Consider the following 13,374-nt stretch of genomic DNA (forward strand, 5'->3'; position numbering starts at 1 on the left):
CGTCAATAATAGACCTTTTTGTCTGAATTTGTGCCAGGAATGATGGCTGATCTGAATATTTTGGACCTGGTATGCGAGGCTGGAATGTGGAAGCCATCTTTATCCCTTTCATCTCAGCTGGGTTTTGGACCTGTCGAAGTAGCACAGGAGACCGTCAGCTGGAACACGGTGTTACTGATCTGTGACAGCAGCATTCTTTGTATCTTTGTGTGGGCCAGGACCATAATAAATATGGCATTGGGCATAAATAGGTGGACGTCGCGTCTTCCTTCCACCTTCTTGACAACAGCAGCGACTAACCCTCTTGCCCTGTACAGAGACGGCCAGATCGAGTCATCGACTCGAGCCATTCATTCTTTTGCATTCTCTTTTTACATTCTCTCCAAGAGAATAAAGCAAAAAACTCAAAATGAAGTTCACCATGAATCCCCTAGTCCTCCTCCCCCTCCTCACCCCCATGGTAACCGCCCTCCGCTTCGCCATGTACGTCGACCAATACCACACCGTGGGGCTCCCGGGCACCGAAAAGACCAGCGCGATCACCCACGCCATCATGGCTTTCGCGGAGGCGAAGCTGTTCAACTCCGACTCCGAGCCAACCTACACGCCGTTCGAGAGCGTGGACACGTTCCGCGCTCGCTTCGCGCCAGGAACGAAGATCATGTTTGCAATTGGCGGCTGGGGCGACACGAGTGGATTTGCGGAGGGCGCGAAAGACGAGGCTTCGAGACAGCGGTATGCGAAGAATGTTGCTGCTGTCGTGGAGAAGGGGGGGTTTGATGGTATTGGTTAGTTGCCCGGAGGGATCTCTCCCCATCTTCCTTCTACACATGTTCCTGTCCAGACGATACCCGCGCATCATCAAGAAATGGACCAAGACTAACAATCTAGACATCGACTGGGAATACCCCGGCGGCAACGGCGACGACTACAAGAAAACGCCCAACAGCGAGAAAACCGGCGAAATTGAAACCTACCCTCTCTTCCTCGCTGCTCTCCGCGAAGCCCTCGGCCCCAACAAACTCCTTTCTATCGCCGTCCCGGGTAAGCGCATCGACATGATCGCCTTCACTCCCGAACAAGGACCGAAGATCTTCGAATCCGTCGACATGGTCAACGTGATGTCGTACGATCTCATGAACCGACGGAACAACGTCACCGTGCACCACAGCAGCGTCGTCGACTCGTTGGATTCGGTGCACGCGTACCAGGAGGTCGGACTGTCCGCGGATAAGATTAACCTGGGCGTCGCGTATTATGCGAAGTGGTTCACCACGAAGGGCGAGTGTGACGCGCAGCATCCGATCGGGTGTGAGGTCGAGCCTCTCGAGACGGCGGATGGTGGGGATACGGGCAAGTCGGGGGTCTTGACCTTTGAGGCGAGTACGATGGCCGAGGCGCCGAGTGATCTGAAGGAGAGTACGGATATGACGTGTGGGTTTAACGCGGGGACGTTTTGTCCTGCAGGGACATGTTGCAGTCAATATGGGAACTGGTACGTCCCTACACTCCATCCCCTGTTTTGACAACCACCACGACAACAAGCTAACGACAAATCATGTAGTGGAACGGGCGACGACTTCTGCCAAACGGGCTGTCTCAGCGACTACGGCGAGTGCAAGGGTCTCTCGGTGCTGGACAGCTGGCGCAAGGCACTAGCCGAGGGCACGACGGACGAAGAAGCCGGCGGACAGTACTACCTAGACGCGGACAACCATCTGTTCTGGACCTGGGACACGCCGGAGACGATCGCGCGCAAGTTCCGGGACATCGTGGACGCGGAGAAGTTGGGGGGTGTGATGGCGTGGAGTTTGGGGGAGGATACGCTGAAGTGGGAGCATGTTGATGCGATGAGTGAGGGGGTTAAGGAGAGGTCTTAGACCGATCTTTGTTTCTGGAGCTTTGTCTGGGGTCTTTGTTTGTTCGGGGAAAGAGGAGGTTGGGTATTGAGTGAAAGGTGGGAAGTGGAAAGAATAAGATGAAAGAAGAACAGGAGACAATCGTACAGACAATAACCCATTGAATGTCACCTGTCCTACATAAAACATAATAAAGCTACCAGACACATGTGTCAACCATTGGCCCAGAACCCCCGAGGATCTCCCTCATTAAATTACTTTAAGTACCTAAAGTACTTAAAGTAAACAAACTAATCAGACGAGTGCATTTCTGCATGCAAACAGGGATCTTCAGCTAATTTCCAACTGCCAACCACCAATCCGCAAGCGGCCTCGCGCACGGGGGAGATCTTCTGGACGGAAGCAGCACTTTGTTTTGGATCCGAACAGGAGAGCAGGTGAACATAAATAATTGACTGTAGAAGTCAGTATTAGAATACACTATATTCTTTCCTGCAAAATGTGACACGAACAAAAATGAAGAAATCCCTCTTCTTGTTCCACGTGCTCCCTTTCTCCGTCCTGGGGAGACCCCTTCCGACCGTACAGAATGCACCTGAACAGGGTTCCACTTCCATCTCACCCACCAACATCAACAATAATATCATTGACAGCACAATAATCAATGACCATGACCAATATCAATATCAATCTCAACACCAACAACTCCTATCTCCATCTCCTCCCCCTCACCCCTCAGGAACCTCACCGAAACCCCCACCGTCTCCACCCTCCCTCTCCAAAGAATCCCCGTGGAAATGGAACCTGTCCGACGGAACGACGCCACCAGAGGTCCTACCGGAGTCAGAGTTAGGGTCAGGGACCATGGCCTCCGAATCCGAATCCGAACCAGAACCAGAAATTGGAACAGGAGCCATCCCATCCACCACGCCAGCAACAATCAAAACAGCAGATTCCATTAACATTAATATTACCAATGACAATATCACCACGAATATCCATGATAACGAGCTCCCCGATCCCGAACTCGGAGACCAGACCCAGAAAGAAAAGGAGAAAGGAGGACACGGCAAATTCCTCCCTCCCCCTCCCCACAATAACACCATCAATCATCTAAATCTAAATCTAAATCTCGACCATCCCACGCCTTCTTCACCCTCGTCCACACCATCTGGATCCCGAAACCCAGACCCAAACCCAACGCAAAAAGAGTCTAGTACTATTCCCGTTCGAAAAACCTACTTCCGCCATCTCCAACACGCAGACACCGAGGTCTCCACACCCGTTAAACGATCCAATGCCCTTTTGGACGCGCACGCGGACCGTATCGCCGTGGTCGGGGTGTTGGTTCTCGTGCCTGTTTCTGTGCTGGTGGTGTGGATGGGCGAGTTTGTGTCTGGGGTGTGGGAGGAGAGGATGAGAGGACGGAGGAGGTATAGATCTTATCTAGGTTCTAGAGGTAACTAGGTAACTACTAACTAAAGGGAGAGGGAGAGGTGTTTGGTTGGGTTAACTACAGGACTACTCCGTACGGTAGGTAGCTTGGCTTGGCTTGGCTTTATTGCTTGTGTGTTTTGCTTTTTTTTGGTTTTGGTTTTCTCTTGGGATGTGTGGAGTGGATTGGAATATTTGATTTTGATGTTTGGCTGAGATACCTTTGGGATTGGTTTGATTGATTGGTATGGAGTATTCTTAATTTCTTGTTGTCATTATTTCTTCGAACAGGAGCATTCAAATTTTAATCTACTCGTATTCTTCCCTTACATAGTATCTACAATATGGACAATTGATTGAATTGATTGATTCATCATTCAAGACCCTCCAGGGTGTCTTGTATCTTTTCGTATCATTCGCTTCAGTTGCGCTTTGCTCGCTCGCTTGCTCGCTAAGTCCAGAACCATAAGCATGTATGTATATGGAGTCATCGGATCTCATCCTCATCCGGTAAAAAAAGTGCGTATATACCGAAATCCAATCATCAAGGTAGACAATAAACCACCCGAAAGACAGACAAAAATGAAAAATGAAAAATGAAAAATGAAAAAGAAAAAGAAAAACGAAACACCATCCCATAACCTTAACAAGCTCAAATAACCTAAACCAACCAGACCAGACAGTTAATATGATAGAAGACAGGGCAAGGCGGCTAGGCATGCTCCTTCTGCTCGACGGATCCCTTCTCCGCCGTGCGCATCGCCACCTCCACCTCGGCGGCTTCGCCCTGAGGCAGATGCTTGGCCATGGACACAATGTCCCAGCAGGTCGGGGCGTCGCGGAACACGTGGTTCAGAGCCTCCAGGTTGCGGTTCATGGTCTCCGGGTAGAAGAGGTACACGCTGATAGGAATGAAGGCTGAGATGACGGCGTACACAATGTAGTACTGGTATCCGATAGTGTCCAGCGCGACCGGGGTGATCATGACGACGACAAAGTTCCACAGCCAGTGGTTACCCGTGGAGATGGCGGACATGGCCACACGGAGACGCATGGGAGCGACCTCAGTGCAGTAGAGGAAGTTGGCGCCCAAGAAGCCGACAGGGTAGAACGAGTTGAAGAGGAAGATGAACACGGCCGAGACGATCGAGGCCTGGTGGTTGCCCTTGCCGAAGGAGTTGGTGATGGCCAGCACGATCATGCACACGCACATACCGCAGCCCGAGAATATAAAGACGGCGCGACGACCGAGACGGTCGATGGCGAAGAAGGCGATGAAACTGCACAGGAACTTCCAGGTCATGGCGCACGCGGCGAGGATCTTGGCCAGGTCGGTGCTCATGTCCAGGTTGTCCTCGAAGATGGTGGACACGTAGACGGAGATCAGGTTGCCACCGCACATCTGCTGGAAGAACTGGAGCATGATGCACAGGCAGAAGCGGTACAGGAGGCGCTCGTCGTCCTTGCCGGCGAACATCTCGGTGAGGGAGACGGACTGGCTCGAGGTCTCGAGGGAGTTCTCGACACCGGCGATTTCCAGACGCACGCTCTCGTCGTCGTCCGCCACACCCTTATAGGCAGCCAGAGACCGGGTGGCCTCCTCGATGCGGCCGACGCGGACCAGCCAACGGGGGGATTCAGGGAGCAGGAAGACGGCGGCCATGATGATCACGTTGAAGAAGAAGGAGATGGCAAGAGGAATCCGCCATTGCAGGTCACCCGAGACCTTGGTGAGACCAAAGTCGATCCAGTTGCAGAGCACATAACCGAGACAGATACAGATACCGTCGACGACGACGTGCTGGCCACGGTGTTTAGCGGAGGTGCACTCGGACTGCCAGACAGGGACGACGGCACTGAACTGGCCGATACCGAAACCCAGGACGACCCGACCGACGGCGAACTGAGCGATGTCGTAGGCGGCGGTCTGCAGCAGCGATCCGATGATGGCCAGGATACCACCCAGGAAGATGGTCTTGCGGCGGCCCAGACGTTCACCCAGGTAGGTGCAGCTCAGGGCGCCGAACAGGGCACCGATCTGGAAGGCGGCGATGACGGCACCCTTGCGAGTGGAGTTGGTGGACTTTTCGGCGCCCTCGGTGTTGACGGTATCGATGGAGGGGAACTGTTCAACCCATGTCTGCAACGTGGCCAGAGGGCCAACTCCGGCCTGGTTGTAACCGAAGAGGATAAAGGCAGGAGCTACGATGAGCAACGCCTGTGCCAGACGAAGGGTCTTTCCAAAGAACATGATGACAATTGGCGAGACAGAGAGAAAATCGTCTAGTCGTATCAATCGTCAAGTCGTCTGTAAGAAGAAGAAAGAGAAAGAGAAAAAAAGGAAGGAAGGAGGTGAGAGGATTTATATGTGGGATGAGCTGGAAAATCTCCGAGGAACAATAGAAAACCCCCCGGCGTGGAGACCCCGCATCATACACCGAAAGTCCTATGGGGCGAAAGGGGGGGAGATGACCATCACCGGTGCTCCGATTGAGGGAGAAGCAGGTCGAAGCAGGATGAGAAAAGGTAAGTATGCCGCATGGCGTTGGAGCATCGTCCGGGTCTGGATGAATCATGACGACCCACAAAATCGGACCGGGGCCGAAAGACCACCGCTACAGTGATTGGACTCCTTGGTGGAACTTGGAACGGGACTAAATTAGACTTGTGGACAGGCTTGACAGGGCTTGTTGGGATGATCTTTGTCCGGAAGCAGGAAGAGGGAGAAAATTCTGTCGAGTTAAGACTTTTAGGGCTACGGGGGAACACATGTCCGAAGCTTAGCCATCTCCGGACTGTGCGGAGTCCGGAGTTTTGATCTTTCAAGTTGACCACTTGTCCTACTTTTCGTTTACAGACTACAGAGTCAAACTTCTGTGCAAGATAAAGTATGTAACGGAGTATTTAGGAAAATATAAGCATATCCGTATTAAGAGCGCAACTGCTCCACCACCGCCGCGGTCACATCCTTCGTCGACGCCGTCCCTCCCAGATCCGCCGTAAGAATGCCTCGCTCACACACCGTCTCCACCACCTCCATCAACCGCTGTGCAGCTGCCGTCTCGCCCAACCATTCCAACATCTCCGCCGCCGTCCAGAAGGTGGCCACCGGGTTAGCCACGCCTTTGCCTGTGATGTCGAACGCCGACCCGTGAATCGGCTCGAACATGCTGGGATTCTGCCGCGTCGGGTCCAGATTCGACGTCGGTGCGATGCCAATGGAGCCCGCCAGAGCCGCGGCCAAATCGGAGAGGATATCGGCGTGCTATTTCATATTAGATTGGAGATTAGCAATCATTTTTGTGAGTGTAGATTGAGTCTTGAGTGTGCCCCTCTTTTCTTTTCTTTTTTTTTTTTTTCTGGTCAGACGGACAACTTCCAGTCTCAGAGATTGCATTGGCATTATCAATGCTTTTTGCATATCCCTTCCTGTCTCACTTGCCCCCAACCAATTACTAACGTTGGATTCAGGATAAACATCGGATGATGCAACCCGGCCAGAGAAAAAAATAAAGTAAAAAAATTAGGGTAAAAAAAAAACACCACCATCCCAAACAGGCAAAACAGGCCGGCACACAAGGACCATACTCCATAGGGAAAAGAAAGGAAAGAAAACTCACCAAATTACTCGCCACGATCGTATCCAAACTCTCCGGCTTCAGCACCATCCTCGTAGTCATCGCATCAACCAACATCTTGTCGACCGTCACGTCGGGAAACTCCTTCGCCAAGCTCGCGGCGACCTCATCCCACAACACCATGCCGTTGCGCTGGGCATTGCTCTTCGACACGACGGTCAGCAGCTTCCGGGGCCGCGAACGCGCCGTCTCGAAGCCGAAGCGCAGGATCCGCTCGACGCCGACGCGGCTGAAGATGGCCGTCTCGGTGGCCACTTCCCACGGGAGGCCGCGGTGCGAGCGCCCGCCTTGCCCGGCATACTCGCCCTCGCTGTTCTCGCGCACGATCACCCAGTCGAGGCTGCCGGAGGGGCAGTTGCGGAGGGGCGAGCTGGTGCCGCGGAGCACTCGGGTCGGGCGCACGTTAGCGTATTGTTGGAAGGGTTGGCAGATGGCGAGACGGAGGCCCCAGAGGGAGATGTGGTCGGGGACGTCTATTCATTTGTGATTAGCTTGGGAGGGTCGGGTTTCGGAGTCCGGAATGGTGTCCATCTTGTGTACGGTGTAGGGAGTGACTAGGGGGGACTATGGACACGATGTGATGCATAGTACAGAATGCTCGGTTTGTGCTTGTGCATCAATCCGTTGGGATTAGTGATGGAGGGTTTGTGATTTGTGCTGCCCTCCTGCATAGCTACTGCAGTCCAGCAGGGTTATTCTATCGCCGTGGACCGTCCGATGGAACTACCCTCTAGCTGGCCAAGCTTATGTGCCCTTATGCATGATGCACGCTTATGTCCGAAGGAACGAAGATAAGGCAGTGTAACCCCGGGAAGCCGTAGCGTGGGCGTAGCCTCGTCCTAGTGTGCTAGTGCAGCACAGACACCTTCACTTGCCGTACTGTAGAAAATGGCACAAACAGAAGAAATGGAAGAAGGGAAGAAAGGTCGGGAAGCAAGGAAGTAAAAAAGAAAAGAAGAATACATACCAGGAGCACCAACCGCCCCGAACAGAATTGCATCATGCTTCTTCAACTCCTCCAATCCGCCATCCGGGATGTACTTCCCGGTCGCCTTATACGTCTCGGAGCTCCAGTCAAAGTGCGAAAAGTCCAAGCCGAAGGATCCCAGCGTCTCACTGAGCGTCTGCAGCACCTCGACGCCGGCCGAGATGACCTCTGGGCCGATGCCGTCGGCTGGGATGGTGGCGATCTTGTAGGTTTTCATCGTTGCGGTTATAAAATTGCGATCGGGTTCTGTGTCTGCAGGTTCTCTGAGTCGTGATCTCTCGTTTACTCTACGAATTTCCCCCCTGTCTGGTTTACATGTTTAAGTAGAGAGGGGAAGCCCGCCACCCCGGAGGTGTTCTTGTCCGACGGAGGGGAAAACTTAGCGGCGGACATTGATTGTCCGGACTGCTGGGAAACGCCGGAGGTTCGTTTCCCCGGCGGCGATCGGTTGCCACGCTGACACACCTGATACGCAAACCGACAGCAATTGAAGTCCGACGGGGGGAGGAAAAAAAGGTTACTCTCATGATACAGGCCATTACTATCCCTCCAACCGACTCAGACTCAAACCCAGAGCGTCAAAAAAGATGCCGATCCCTATCATACCACCCGCCTCTCCCCGTACCCCGACCCGACTCCAACCCCATCCCCCATCCTGCCCGCGTTCCGATGTTCTCGTATCCCTTCCGTCCACGTTTTCTAGTCGCAACTCTCGCCCCGACTGGCCAACTCCGGTCCCCTACGGTTTACCCCGTGAAGTGATGAAAACTGCTCACATCGTAACTCTCCTGGATCAACCACGGCGCATCCGCCACACTCCACAGATCCAGATTCTCCACCTCCCCCAGAAGAAAAGGCAGCCCCTCGGAAGAATTAGGAATCCCCAGCGCTGCCTCCCCGAATATCGACTGCTCGACCGTGGGGCCCTCGATATCTAGCCCCGGTGGGGGTTGAGTTTGATTCGCCTCCCCGGTCGTTTGATTCGTTGCCCCGGGCCCTGCTTGTCCCGCATGATGTAACGCGCTGGGCTGGGATGGCAACACGTGGAGGAGCGGATTTGGATGGCCAGGCGCGTTGAGCGTATGGTTCTGGCTCGGAAGCTGCACGTTCTGGATATACGGCGGGTGGAGATGGGTGTAGGGTGCGTGATCCGGGGGCTGCTCGCTCAGCGCGGCTTCCAATGCCCGGATCGCTTCGATGCACGTCTGCGGCCAGGTACTGCCTCGGTGGGACAGGTTCTGAAGGATGAGTAGACCGGTTTGGGCATATCTACCTCGCTCCGTTAGCTTCTTGGCTGGTTTTTGCTTCATTTCTTTTTGCCTCGCCTTGACTGTAACTGAGTGTACTAGCTGGCTTGGCCAAGGGTTGGCCAAGAGAGTAGGCAAATAGAGAGGGAAGGTATACCTACCTCGCCGCCGCAGGAATAGGAAACTCACCCTCCCATGCGGCATAAACTAGGATCAAACAGCTCATCCAGACCCCCCAGGTGAATGACGGCCACACCAGCGGCACTTCGGCCCCCCGCAGTGCCGTCAGCAGCGACCGCGACGACTCGATGCAGATCTGCAGTGCGGTGCGGTACTCCGGAGACGAAGACTCCGCCGCCAGCAAAGGCCGGTTAAGCGAGATGATGGATTCGTGGCGTAGGACGGTGAGGAGTAGCCGATGGAGCGGTGCCAGACGCGGCGTTGTTGATGCCGGTGTTGTTGTCGTGTCCTCGTCGCCGGGGTAAACATCGTCGTAGACTTGGTTCCACCAGTGTGTTAACTCGCCGGTAACGTGAGTCGCCGTGATGGAGGACTCTTGGCTGTGTAGGATGGATTTGTTGCGGAGTTCGATGACCAGCCCGCGCACACGGGAGAACCGCGCCAGATGTGTAATGAGATGGAGACGGGGGTCTACAGAAGTTAGCTCGTCCGATAGATAGTTAATAGAATTGAGAGACGATCATACCGTCAACACTCTCCCCATGTCTCTCCGTCCCTGGATAACAGACATCCACGTCGTCATCCCGAATGCCCAAAGGAATCCCCAGCGCCTGCGACAGGTATCTCTCGAGACAATAGATCGACCAAAACAGTCTGCGCCGCAGCGCCTCATCTCCGGGTCCGAAGCACGGAAACCTTGCCGGACAGCGATGCAATCCCAAATGAAAGGCGGTGCGTGCGATAACACCGGCAATGCGCGACGCGGCGTTCAACCGCAACACCGACGCCAGGAACAGCTCAACGCCGAACGCGGCCTGTAGGATGGCGATGGTCGGTGGATCGCAGAACAACGCGTGCAGACTCTCCATAGCCTGCGCGACCGTGCGAAAGACCAGTGCCGCGGGCACTGGCGGTGGTGCTTGCTTTCCCCGCGCGCTCATTTGTCGTCGGTCCATCAGGGCGATGGACACGACGGACCGCACGAGGATGACGTCCGGCGTCGAGATCCCGTTCAGTCCGACCAGGCTGATTTTCTCCAGGATTGTCAGTAATGACGGTCCCAGAATGAAGGGGAACATTGGGTGCCAATTGTCGAAATAGCTGCGTGTCCATTGCACGAGATGGTCGAATGGCGGCTTCACTTTCCCCGTTGTCGTGGGCCGATGATCCAATTCATGTGGCATCCACAACTCATTCTTCAACGAGGCAGCATCCGCAAGGGGACTCGAGGCCAGCTGGTCGTCTTCCCCAGGAACGAGTGTTGTTGTTTGCGAATGTGACTGGTTCTGATTCAAATGGGCCGAGCGTCGCGCGAAAGCGTCGTAGACGATGCGGATAAAATGCACGCCGCTAGAGCTGCCCAAAAATGTGGCGGAATTATCGACCGACGATTTCCTCATCACCCCAATCTCTCGCGGACTCGCTTTTCGCCGTTTCGTCGGGGGTTCCTCGAGGGAATCCATGGTGCCTGTGCTGAGCCGGGGGAGTGTCCGGAGTAGAAGATGTGGAGAGGAAGAGAAAAAGGAAAGGGCAGGAAAGTGTGGAGAGAGATCGTCATGCTAAGTTCGATGACACTCAATGGTTGCAGTTCCCCTGCAAGATCTACTAGATGCCACAACTGCGTTACTGCAGGCAGCAGGGCTGTCAGGCTTGTCTTGCAACTAATGTTCTCCACACGAACTCAATTCTTCTCCAGATTGTGAAAAGCTACTAAGCCATCGCCTTCCAAACAGTCAAATTGTCCACCGGCGCCACCTCCCGAATGCCCTCCCACAACGCATCCAACCTTTCCACCACCCACTCTTCCAACGGTCCCTGATCCAAATCCGCCAATGTGTTTCTAAGCTGCTGCGGTCCGTTTGCACCCAGTAGCACCATATCGCCCAAATCTCCTCTCAGCGCCGAATTGTATCGCACCCAGCGATACGCCAAGCCTGCCTGCGAACTGCCGCTCGTCTCGGCCAGTTGGATATACTCGCGCAGGAAACTCAGCAGTTCAGGTTTCCCATATAGGCCTTGCAGGAGCTTCCCCTCGACAGTTGACGGGTCCCATCTCCCTTTCTGTTGCTCGATGTCTTCGGGTTTCTTGACCAGGAAACCCGACGCGATGGGCGAGTAGACTTGGATTGAGAAGCCGAGGTCGCGCAGCGCAGGGAAGAGATCGATCTCGTTGTTTCGCGCAACCAAATTGTAAATACTCTGGTAGACGGTGGGCAGCACGTATCCCTTCGATTTATTGTATTCGTAGACTTCGCGGATCTGGGGAAGCGAGAAGTTGGAGAGACCGAACTATTCCTCCATTAATATATATTGCGCAAAACGCCTCCGAAGAAATCCCGAAAATCTCACTCTTTCAAATGCCCCCTTCAAATACAATCCCTGCACACCATCCAATGTCTCAGAAAGCGGAACCGACTCGTCCGGCCCGTGCAGCAAGTAAATCGGCACTTTGGACGTCTTCAACGCCTCCAGGCTGAGCGTGCCGTTCTGGATGATCGCCGACTTGGTCGCCGAGTTTGGTAGGAATCCCGTAGGTGCTTTGGTGGTGATTTCGAATTCCGAAGCGACATTTCGTTGTCCGAGGAAAGATTCGGAGATCCCTTGGCCCTGTTTTGTGCGTTAGCGACCGGTGCTATTTAGATGCCATGGTCGGAGAGCATACGTAGAGTCTGGCCGTGTCGATAGCGGTGATGCCGTGAGTGCGTGCGATCTGGAGCATTTCGTCCTGCTGGCAGGTGTCGGACGGCGAGAGGGTCCAAGCTGCAGTGCCCAAGGAAAGGGAGGGAGGAGACATGTTGATTCGATTTGTATCGGTGGATGTGTATTGGAGGTTGTGTTGGACGGTGATGGTAGTTGCTTGGTTACGCAGTCAAGGTAATTGTGTTGTGTGTTTTCTTGTACACTTGTTTACGTCTTTATATATTCCTTCTACCCATACAAGAAAAGCCTGGAATATACTCGTCAACCGACCTGACAAATTCGGCTGAGAAATCCGTGCTGACTTCGTATCCACGTATTTCTTTAATCTATTACGTCGGCTACATGATCATGTTTTTGTTAGACTCGCCGTTCTGCAAGATTGACTGGTGGAATGCGAACTGTGGCGCCGACCGGCACCTTTGGTGGCCGAGGGATTAGGAATCATACGCTGCAGGCAGAATGTTATGCTTAAGTGTAAAAATGAACTCGCTGAAAGCTACTTTAACGTCTGTTCACATCAATGGAAAAGCTTTTAATGCAGCTTGCAAGAGTAAGAGTGACTGGGTTAAGAGCAAGTACGGCAAGTCCATAACAAGAACATGTTTATTGGACCCGTTTATTAACTAATAATCGATAACTCAAGGTATGCAAAAGAAGAAAGCAAATGCAAAAAGGAAAGCGAAAGTGAACCATACTGGACTTGGAAAAAAATTTCAAACAGTGAATAGTGATGGAGTCATAGTGAATCCATGGGATGACGGACCATCAAGCTTCCATATCACCATGACGCGGATCCACGTATGCAGTTTCCTTCGACATCCTCTTCCTCACTTCTTCACACATCGCCTATCCTGAACATCCATCAAGTTGTCCTATCAGAGAGATACCATCGCTGGGATTCAAAATGCTTCCTTCAAAGCCCGAGCCGGACGAAGCATTCCGTCTCCCTGAACTCCTAGAAGCAATCCTGCTCCAGATCGACCAACGCACCCTCCTCCTGTCTCAAAGAGTCTGTCTTCAATGGAAAGACGTGATTCAAAACTCCAAACAACTTCAAATCAAGCTGTATTTCAAACCGTTGAGGTTCAGATGGTCCGACGACGACTATAGAGTATATCACAAGCGTAACCCGATGATTTCAAGATTGATATGGCCCATGATACTCGAATACTATCGCTATCGAACACCTGAGTACTGTCGCAAGCACAAATTTGATGTGGACAAGCTCCCCAAGTTGGATACGAAAAAACAAGATGCCTTCATGAGAAAAGAAGCGAGTTGGCGTCGCATGTTCCTTCATCAGCCCCCCTGCATGAGAGGAGCAAACT

At 53.2% G+C, this 13,374-nt stretch overlaps 7 protein-coding genes across 8 annotated transcripts; 2 read left to right on the plus strand and 5 right to left on the minus strand.

The window, feature by feature from the left end:
- Positions 1–409: 409 nt before the first annotated feature.
- LDX57_004326 (uncharacterized protein) lies at positions 410–1,880 on the plus strand (the record flags this gene model as incomplete). The annotated part of the gene is made up of 3 exons (XM_046085985.1): positions 410–788; positions 892–1,495; positions 1,565–1,880. The coding sequence occupies 3 exons, from the start codon at positions 410–412 to the stop codon at positions 1,878–1,880; spliced, it is 1,299 nt and encodes a 432-aa protein (XP_045941948.1).
- Positions 1,881–2,723: 843 nt separating this feature from the next.
- Positions 2,724–3,326, plus strand: LDX57_004327 (uncharacterized protein; the record flags this gene model as incomplete). Its single annotated transcript, XM_046085986.1, has 1 exon — positions 2,724–3,326. One exon carries the CDS (start codon positions 2,724–2,726, stop codon positions 3,324–3,326), a length of 603 nt encoding a protein of 200 aa, XP_045941949.1.
- A 679-nt stretch (positions 3,327–4,005) lies between these two features.
- On the minus strand, positions 4,006–5,544 carry LDX57_004328 (sugar porter family MFS transporter; the record flags this gene model as incomplete). Its single annotated transcript, XM_046085987.1, has 1 exon — positions 4,006–5,544. The coding sequence occupies one exon, from the start codon at positions 5,542–5,544 to the stop codon at positions 4,006–4,008; it is 1,539 nt and encodes a 512-aa protein (XP_045941950.1).
- Positions 5,545–6,072: 528 nt separating this feature from the next.
- Positions 6,073–8,545, minus strand: LDX57_004329. 2 transcript variants are annotated; one of them, XM_046085988.1, is made up of 3 exons: positions 7,899–8,545; positions 6,914–7,404; positions 6,073–6,558 (listed from the first exon to the last, which is right to left on the minus strand). In XM_046085988.1, the coding sequence occupies exons 1-3, from the start codon at positions 8,134–8,136 to the stop codon at positions 6,223–6,225; spliced, it is 1,065 nt and encodes a 354-aa protein (XP_045941951.1). In that variant the 5' UTR covers positions 8,137–8,545; the 3' UTR covers positions 6,073–6,222. The 2 variants fall into 2 exon arrangements, with proteins under 2 accessions (XP_045941951.1, XP_045941952.1); XM_046085989.1 differs by having other exon boundaries at positions 6,073–7,404.
- A 120-nt stretch (positions 8,546–8,665) lies between these two features.
- On the minus strand, positions 8,666–9,229 carry LDX57_004330 (uncharacterized protein; the record flags this gene model as incomplete). Its single annotated transcript, XM_046085990.1, has 1 exon — positions 8,666–9,229. The coding sequence occupies one exon, from the start codon at positions 9,227–9,229 to the stop codon at positions 8,666–8,668; it is 564 nt and encodes a 187-aa protein (XP_045941953.1).
- A 94-nt stretch (positions 9,230–9,323) lies between these two features.
- On the minus strand, positions 9,324–10,809 carry LDX57_004331 (fungal specific transcription factor domain-containing protein; the record flags this gene model as incomplete). The annotated part of the gene is made up of 2 exons (XM_046085991.1): positions 9,324–9,817; positions 9,873–10,809. 2 exons carry the CDS (start codon positions 10,807–10,809, stop codon positions 9,324–9,326), a joined length of 1,431 nt encoding a protein of 476 aa, XP_045941954.1.
- A 247-nt stretch (positions 10,810–11,056) lies between these two features.
- Positions 11,057–12,140, minus strand: LDX57_004332 (uncharacterized protein; the record flags this gene model as incomplete). The annotated part of the gene is made up of 3 exons (XM_046085992.1): positions 11,057–11,635; positions 11,696–11,953; positions 12,009–12,140. 3 exons carry the CDS (start codon positions 12,138–12,140, stop codon positions 11,057–11,059), a joined length of 969 nt encoding a protein of 322 aa, XP_045941955.1.
- Between the last annotated feature and the right edge of the window lie 1,234 nt (positions 12,141–13,374).

This window comes from Aspergillus melleus (assembly GCF_016097325.1).
Source record: "Aspergillus melleus strain CBS 546.65 chromosome Unknown contig2, whole genome shotgun sequence".
In the NCBI taxonomy this organism is placed as follows: domain Eukaryota; kingdom Fungi; phylum Ascomycota; class Eurotiomycetes; order Eurotiales; family Aspergillaceae; genus Aspergillus; species Aspergillus melleus.